This window comes from Phocoena phocoena, chromosome 7 (assembly GCF_963924675.1).
Source record: "Phocoena phocoena chromosome 7, mPhoPho1.1, whole genome shotgun sequence".
Classification (NCBI taxonomy): domain Eukaryota; kingdom Metazoa; phylum Chordata; class Mammalia; order Artiodactyla; family Phocoenidae; genus Phocoena; species Phocoena phocoena.
The window spans coordinates 60,480,677-60,489,974 of record NC_089225.1 but is presented as its reverse complement, the minus strand read 5'-3'; the positions used below and the strand labels follow the sequence as shown (position 1 = coordinate 60,489,974).

Genomic DNA, 9,298 nt, shown 5'->3' with positions numbered 1-9,298 from the left:
TTTCAACTAGTATGAGAGTTTCAGTTGCTTTTCATCCTCACCAAAGCTTACTATTAGCAACTTGAAGATTTTGAATACTTCTAGTATACCTAGTGCTATCTCATGGTGTTTTTTTTTTTTAAACACTAAATGGATTGAATCACTTTTATTTATTTATTTTTGGCTGCGTTGGGTCTTCGTTGCTGCACTCGGGCTTTCTCTACTTGCGGTGTTGGGGGGCTACTCTTCCTTGAGGTGTGCAGGTTTTGCATTGCAGTGGCTTCTCCTGTTGCAGAGCACAGGCTCTAGGCGTGTGGGCTTCAGTAGTTGTGGCACGCGGGCTCAGTAGTTGTGGCTCGCAGGCCCTAGAGTGCAGGCTCAGTAGTCGTAGCGCACGGGCTTAGTTGCTACGCAGCATGTGGGAGCTTCCCAGACCAGGGCTCGAACCTGCGTCCCCTGAATTGGCAGGTGGATTCTTAACCACTGCGCCACCAGGGAAGTCCCTAAACTTATGTTTTAAAAAATTATAGGGCTTCCCTAGTGGCGCAGTGGTTGAGAGTCCGCCTGCCGATGCAGGGGACACGAGTTCGTGCCCCCGTCTGGGAAGATCCCACATGCCGCGGAGCGGCTGGGCCCGTGAGCCATGACCGCTGAGCCTGCGCGTCCGGAGCCTGTGCTCCGCAACGGGAGAGGCCACAACAGTGAGAGGCCCGTGTACCGCAAAAAAAAAAAAAAAAAATTATAGATTTTTAACTTTTTAAATAGTTAAAAAGATAAAATATTAATCCTTCCACATACATATAGTATACAAGTATTTCGTATTTATGTAATTGCCTAATGACTTCATAGGCATATGCCTAGTAGTGACTGCTGTACTATTTGATTTCTGGAACTTTAACATAGTATTTTTGTAATAATTTTAAAATGGTGTATAGTAAATAATTTAGGTTGCTTGTGTATAAAAAAATTTCAGATGTCTTACAGAGTAGATGCAAAAGGTCTCACAGAACTAAATACGTTAAATGTTTTAAACATTTTCAAAGGAGAAAAGAAATAAACATGTCCCAGCTGCCTTAACTTTAAAATGACTGTAGTGAGTTTTTATAAAGACAAAGCTGGCGAGCACATATATATGTACATCACAAAATGGCAGCCCATTACTACTATCAGTCATCTTTAATTGTGTACACAAAACCCCACACTGAGCTCAGTGTGCTTTTAATTTGATACCACAATTAAACATTTAGGATTACATTAAATTATTAACACATTTTTCTCATTTTACCAGACCTAAGGCAACAGTTAAAGCACCATAAAGTTGCCACTTGTGTACTCTTGTCATTCTTAGATCCTGAATTAAAAGCCAACTAAAAATAAAATTGATATCTAGAAAATTTCTATGTAAAATGAGACTAAATCCCAAAATATACTTCTAAAGTGACTGGCAGATTTTATGAAGGAATATCTATATTCTGAATTTTATATTTAAACCTTTTCCAATATAAACATTATTAACCCTCATGACAATTTATGAGGTAGACACTATTATCATCTCCACGTTATAGATGGGAGAAATGATGCCCAAACAGGTTAATTTCTTGTTCCCCTCCCTCTTTAATGTGCTACAACTCATCAAAGAAAAACCTAGATAATTTTGGAAAGGTGTGTGGCACAGTTGCACCTAAAGCACCAGCAAGATACGTTGATTTTCCATTTTATTTCATTCTCTTGTGCCAAACATCAAAACAAGGAACTGCATGAAGTCTCACATACTTCTGCCCATCGACAGAGCACTGAAAGCACCCATAAACCGTCTCCCTTTTAAAGCTCCCCATGCCACAGAGTATGCAAGGTCCTTTTGGAATGCTGTGATTAAGTAAATTAACTCGGATATGAGTCCCTTCTTTGAGTGAAATATCACTCATGCTGAGAGATTTGTCATAATAGTCAGAAAAAAGATCATCTAAGTAAAGCTGTGAACGAGAAATGGCATCCATCACTCTTCTATCTAAAAGGACAAAAAAAGAAATGTGTTAAAAGTCAAATAAAAAATGTATAGCCAAACTGCAATTATAACTATGTGTGAATCTAAACCATCAGTCATGAAATTTGGCTTTTAAATTTAAATTCTTAAGACAGTATTACTGAAGAGATAACCTCAAGTGTTAACCTGAGAAGCAAAAAATCTTCAGCGGACATACTTCTTTCAAATAGTATATTTCTCAATCTGTAGAGCAGTGCAAATGTTGCCGTTTCTTCCATTTCAAATCCTCCTTTTGACACTGAAGTGACACAAAGGTCTATAAAAAAAAATTTAGAAGATGTTATAATTTGAACAACTCATATATATATTTTTTTTGCGGTACGCGGGCCTCTCACCATTGTGGCCTCTCCCGTTGTGGGGTGCTCCGGACGCGCAGGCTCAGCAGCCATGGCTCACGGGTCCAGCCGCTCCGTGGCATGTGGGATCTTCCCGGACTGGGGCACGAACCCGTGTGCCCTGCATCGGCAGGCGGACTCTCAACCACTGCGCCACCAGGGAAGCCCAAACAACTCATGTTTTATTGGGAGTTTTAATTGTGGTTGAATTCTGGTATGTGCCATTCATTTTATTTTTTTAAGTTAAATTTTACGTATTTTTAGAAAAGGTAACATTTACATGGTACGAAATTCAAAGAGTACAAAAAGAGGATACGGTGACAAATAAGTCTCTACATTGACCCCAGCCTCAGTTTTATACCCCAGGGTAACTACTGTTGTGTGTACTTCCAGAAATACTCCATATATTTTACATGCATAAAGAATATGTATATACGTATGTATGTATATATATAAAATTGTTTAGGCTCAAATAGATACACATTTCTTTAAAATATCATAGAGATTATTCCATGTCAGGATCTTCAGTGCTACATAATTCCTAACGGCTTCACAGTATTCTATTGTGTGGATGCACCATTATTCAACTAGCTGCTGAAAATACACCTTAAGGTTATTTCCAATCTTTTGCTATTATGAGCTGACTATCCTTATACCCACATCATTTCATATATGTATATCTATAGGATAAATTCCTAAAAGTGTAAATAAGGCTAAAATATATGTAATTTAAAATTTTGATGGACATATCAGTTCTATCAGTTTACACTTCTAGTGATCAATATTATTGTAAAAACCTACACCCTTGGACTTCCCTCGTGGTCCAGTGGTAAAGAATCCGCCTTGCAACACAGGGGACACAGGTTTGATCCCTGATCAAGGAACTAAGATCCCACATGCTGCGGGGCAACTAAGCCCACGAGCCACAACTACTGAGCTCGCGCACCTCAACTAGAGAGCCTGCGTGCGGCAAACTCTAGTTGCCCATGCACTCTGGAACCCGAGCGCCACAACTACAGAGCCCACGTGCCCTGGAGCCTGCGTGCCACAACTAGAGAAGAGAAAACCCGCAGGCCACAACTAGAGAGAAGCCCGCGTGCTGACACGAAGAGCCCGCGCGCCACAACGAAAGATCTCGCGTGCCCCAACGAAGATCCCGCATGCCTCAACGAAGATCCCACATGCTGCAACCAAGACCCGATGCAGCCAAAAGAATAAATAAATACATCTTTTTTTTACAAAAAACCTACACCCTTTAGTGTCCCAGATAGAATTTAATTAGTATGATTTGTTTCTGGGCTCCCTATTCCCTCCTCCGACAGAACTGCAGAAACAAAAACAGGTCTAAAAATGTTCATAAATCACCATGGCTAAGGGGCTCCCTTGCCTATTCCTTTGGGCTACACCTAGACTTGAGCTGGCTGGTCTAATAATCTTAAAACCTGTGAAATGTAGAAATTTAAACTGAGCTGCACTGCAGTATTATATAAGGTGACAGTTTGGGGGAATTATTTGTAACTTTAAGGTTTTAGGGAAAGTCCGGAGTTGGGGGAGCTGGGTCTATGAAAGGGAAACCGGAAGAAAGGTTGTCTTTGGGTGTCCTAGTTTGGATGCCTTGACACCTTCGACATCTTACTGTCTACCTACTCTATTTGCCTTCATCAAAAGCTACCTATTAGACGATAATTTTTTATTTTCCCATATAAGTCAAGGAAATACTGTCAGTGGATTGTGTTCTCACTCTTAGCTATAATTGTAAGTGGGTGGTGGGAAGACTACAGCCTTCCCCAAGAAACAGGGATGAGCTGATGAGTAAGTAAGGACTGGAGGGTCTTTCCCAGTTACTTCACCCAAACATAATATTGACAGTACTTGAGAGCAGCACTCTTCTATTATTAGACACTCAGAAAGAGACAGAGATTCTCATTAAATCCTTCTTTAAAAATACAATCATTTTGGTGTTTCATGCAAATCACTCACCAAAGGCACCATCCAAGTAAATGAAGAGTTCGAAAACACTGAAAGCTATGGTTGTGTGTGCTGGAAAAACAATAGCTTTGTCCCTTCCCCTGGTATTCTGTTCATCCATAAAATGAAACTATATTAAATAAATTAAACAACATGGTTAAGGAGCACAACACATAAGGATATATTTTTGGAGAAACAAAACATTCCCTACAATCCTACCAAAAACAAACATCCCCACCCCTACAAGCAAAGAATGCTCCTACTTGAATTCAACTGTTTCTAGCAGAGGTCCAAATTAATGGTCCATTGGAGACTTGTGATCTACATTAGGAAATACCTCTCACTACTTTCTCATTTACTTTGTATCAGAGCCAATGATTAGTGCTACCACATGGGTAATGCTCTCTGGCATAGAAACGTTTTTCTTTCAACTGTAAACCAACTGCCTTTAAGTGCTACAGTTGTTTTTAGCCTATTCTGTCCACTGTTCCAAAGCAATTACCAACAATTAAGTAAATGTTTCACTCAGTTCATGCCCCCAAAATGATCCAATGTTAAACAATTTGGTGGGCACCTAAATGTAGCCACTGAACAGAACCTTCATTTGCAAAGATTTGAAATGATTATCATTGTACCCTATCTTTCTAATAATTCATTTTAATAAAACAAATCAAGTCATTATATGCGTCACTATTAGGTGAATGACAAGGACAAATAATACCATAATTGAGCTAAAAATTAAACACAAATAGCTTTCAACATTTTTTTTTTTTTTTTTTGCGTTACGCGGGCCTCTCACTGTTGTGGCCTCTCCTGTTGCAGAGCACAGGCTCCAGACGCGCAGGCTCAGTGGCCATGGCTCACGGGCCCAGCCGCTCCGCGGCATGTGGGATCTTCCCAGACTGGGGCACGAACCCGTGTCCCCTGCATTGGCTGGCAGGTGGACTCTCAACCACTAGCGCCACCAGGGAAGCCCCTCTTTCAACCTTTTTTAAAGAACTTAACATCGAATGAAGCATGTTTGGCCATTAACAATATTATTTTAGAAAAATTAATTTAATATAAAAATATAGGGCTTCCCTGGTGGCGCAGTGGTTGAGAGTCCGCCTGCCGATGCAGGGGACGCGGGTTCGTGCCCCGGTCTGGGAGGATCCCACATGCCGCGGAGCGGCTGGGCCCGTGAGCCATGGCCGCTGAGCCTGCGCGTCCGGAGCCTGTCCTCCGCAACGGGAGAGGCCACGACAGTGAGAGGCCCGCGTAACGCATAAAAAAAAAAAAAAAAAAAAAAAAAAAAAAAAAAAAAATATAAACTCAACTTTTTAAAATTCAAGTAAAAACTGTATCACTTAAAAATAAAATCAAAGAACTCAACATAACCACTCAATTTATATTCTTAAAACAGCATAATAGTAATATGAGGGACTCCATTGTACACATTATTTCACAAGGATCAGTGTTTTCTAACATTATTTTACATGTTTATAATTCAAATTTTCTTGGATTTTTTTTCATATTCTAAAACAAAACCATTGGTGTGCAAAATCCTATATACAATTGCAGGTCAACATTTGACAAAATACACAAGGCTCATTAGAAACTGAATACTTAAAAAATTCCCATTGCAGCTTTTCAGTAAGAGAAGTCTAATGGGTCTAATGGTTTACCCTCATGGATTCCCCACGAATTCCAGCGTGCACAGACAGTGAGCACTGTCGTGTGGTTCGGATGCTTTCCATGACCACACACAATACTGCCTTTCTGCTCCTCCTTGACTGACGTATCAAACTGTGGTCAAAATTAATTTTTCTGAAATCAAGAAGACAGACATTCACAAGAATCTGTAACATCTAACTATGTATAATCAAGTACATTTTTTGATTATCATGTGTTACTATTCACGATCCATCTTAATTAAATCAAGGCAGTCCTAATACAAATCAGAAGGTGTGCTCAAAAGAAATTTAATAATCTGCCTCTCCTTCCTATTTTGTTAAAACACGCATACTATAGGAGTCTGTTGGAGGAGACTCTCTTAGTGTATTTGCTGCAAGCAGATTCTTGAAGTCTTGTAATCTTATAATTTAGCAAATGCGGCAGTGCCAAAGTGATTTTGCAGAGCAATTAAATATTTTTTAAACCAAATGATTCCAGATATCTACACTTATCCAAAGCTTGGACATATTACTAATTTGCAGTATTTCAAATAAATCAAACAAATTACTCTAATAAAATATAACCCGAATGTTTTAAGCACTCTTTGTAATGAAGTTTATATAATTAAAATATTTAATAAAAACATGGAGGTATTATACTGACCGTGTAGTAATTTCCTTGAGTAATGTTGATACTTCCACTTCATGTTTGGTTACTACACCAAATGAAGCTTTTACTGCAACTGAATCTGATCCAGTAACGTTAATCCCAACGTCATTCACAATATGGTTGCCTCGCCTTCCATAAAGTGAAACGTCTGATTCATCTTCATAATTCAGTAACTGATAAGATGAAACACCTTTAAGAAAAGGAAATCAATATTTTAAATGTCTTGAATTCATCTAATGTAAATATGTATAGTAGCACATTAATTTACCATTTAAGACTTGATTACCCAAATGTTGAGAATGGCAACATCTTAAACCAAGATTAAAAAAAGCAATTCAGGACTTCCCTGGTGGCGCAGTGGTTGAGAGTCCGCCCGCCAATGCAGGGGACGCGGGCTCGTGCCCCGATCCGGGAGGATCTCACATGCCGCGGAGCGGCTGGGCCCGTGAGCCATGGCTGCTGAGCCTGCGCGTCCGGAGCCTGTGCTCCGCAACGGGAGAGGCCGCAACAGTGAAAGGCCCGCGTACAGCAAAAAAGGGGAAAAAAAGAGCAATTCAATTAATCTGACAACAAGAGAAATAAATATCTAGAGTACTTTAAATGAACTCAAATTCTCTTTCAGCCAACAGCATACTTAAGCATCAAGATCCACTGGCTAGCTGAAAGAAAAACAAGAGTTTATAAGAAAAATTTGTTAAAATGTTAATATTAGCCTGTTAATACATTTCAGCTTACCGACTGTAGTAACTGAATCAAAAAATAAATACAAATTACTTTCATCACATTTAACCATGTGAGATAGGCAAGACTGAATAATACCCCCATTTTATAGATGAAGAAATATACTATTATGTCATATTCTAAGTTGATTTGGTTAAAACAATTTATAAAATAACTGAAATTAAATTATCCAATAAATAATCTTATAAAATACATTTGAAATTATTCAACCAATAAGAGATTTGACAGTATAAAAACGTTAGGCATTGTTAACAATATTACTGTCACAGTAATAAGAGTTGCTTTTATCAATGAAAATACATAAATATTATGAACATAGGTAGCACAGACAACCTATGTTTAGATTACCAATAATATAACTGAATGAGTAGTCACTCCCAAACAGACATTTAAACTTACCAGCTGAAATTTCTCTGTCTCCTAGAAGAATATCTTTCAGTGTAAAGGGTGTTGAAGTAAATTTATATCTAGGAAACAGAAAACATCTCTTCTTTTTTACCACCAGACTTAGAGGTTGGTATTTGTCAGCCTCACTGAGGCTTGGAACGGGAACTAATCTCCCTCCATCTCCAACTTGTTTGACAAAGCTCTTGGTAGCCGCAGCAAACATATTAATACAGTATTAAAACGTCATGAACTGCAACCCTCAGATAACAAATCCATGTTTTCAAAAAAAATCAGGCATAAAACTAAGTCTTGCTTGATTTTAAATATAATTATACACGTTAAAAATACAAAGCATGGTTTCACTGAGTAGCTTACCAGTGTACAATTTACAACACTACCTCCCCTGGTGTGCTCAGGTAATGAATTATAGATTAACAGTGTAAAATGATATACTAAAAGCAAGTCTAATTTGGAATTGCAGTCTATAACACTAAAATATACACAGAAAACTACTAATCTTTATATATTATCAATGTCCTTGATGACGGTCACAGCTGATAGTGGTTTGCCAGGTTCAAAGGAAGCATATAACCCTACAGGGAACAATACGTTAGCCACTAACATTAGCCCTGGATGCCATCCACAGTGGACCTAGTCCAAAGGGAATTCCTTCACAAGTCCATTGTGCCAATTTTGGCGACAGAAAAGCACTATTTCTGTGTTATGGTACACAGTTCATTCTTTGAACATTTCATTCATTTTCCTTGTATGTTTACAAAATCAAGTGATTAATATAAAAATAAATTCACAGAATATAAGGAAACAATTGTATGCAGAACTTTATAAAATACTAAATGAAAGTCATATTACATATGTGTAACTGCATAAACTCTGACTTAGGAGTTTCTGTTGAAGCTGGCACATAGTGTCTCTCTGAAATAGAGTACTGCTGCATTTATTTTCTTTTTGTTTCATCATTACTATCCAGTTACTCAACCTTTAAAGAGAGCTGTATAAAGTTTAGACTTGTTTTTAAGAAATTTTATGGCTAAATCTTAGAAACAAATCTGAGTGCTGAAATAGTGTACTGTCATAGCTATGTGGATGTTAACATAATTTTGAAATAGTGGCTATGTGGTACTTAAAATAAGATATTCATTAAAACAGCAATGCATAGTAATCGATATACAAACATCTATAGAGGGGGTAGAGGGAGGAAGAAAATACAGGCTTAATTCAAGTCTCAAATAATGTAAATCACTTTGATTAGACTCCGGACAGCTTTTTCATTTGCTTTCAAGTACCCAGGGTTCGAGAGAAACAAACAAAAAGTTCCTAATAAGGACCCTTCGTGTGAATAGCATCGTGCAAGGCAATCTTCCAGAAACGAGAAAGCACAAGGAGTTATTACTGCAACTGGCAAGCAAAACCCCTAGAAGCGATACGACATCTAATGTCGCTGTCTGATCCCCACCAAAGGTGGTGCATCCCAAGCAAACGCCATTACAACCAACACAGGTGT

At 38.4% G+C, this 9,298-nt stretch overlaps 1 protein-coding gene across 1 annotated transcript; it reads right to left on the bottom strand.

Annotated features, from left to right (window-relative positions):
* Nucleotides 1-1,694: 1,694 nt before the first annotated feature.
* Nucleotides 1,695-9,280, bottom strand: PJVK (pejvakin). Its single transcript, XM_065880903.1, has 7 exons — nucleotides 9,251-9,280; nucleotides 7,789-7,978; nucleotides 6,643-6,838; nucleotides 5,991-6,132; nucleotides 4,339-4,456; nucleotides 2,181-2,279; nucleotides 1,695-1,987 (listed from the first exon to the last, which is right to left on the bottom strand). The coding sequence occupies exons 1-7, from the start codon at nucleotides 9,278-9,280 to the stop codon at nucleotides 1,695-1,697; spliced, it is 1,068 nt and encodes a 355-aa protein (XP_065736975.1).
* Between the last annotated feature and the right edge of the window lie 18 nt (nucleotides 9,281-9,298).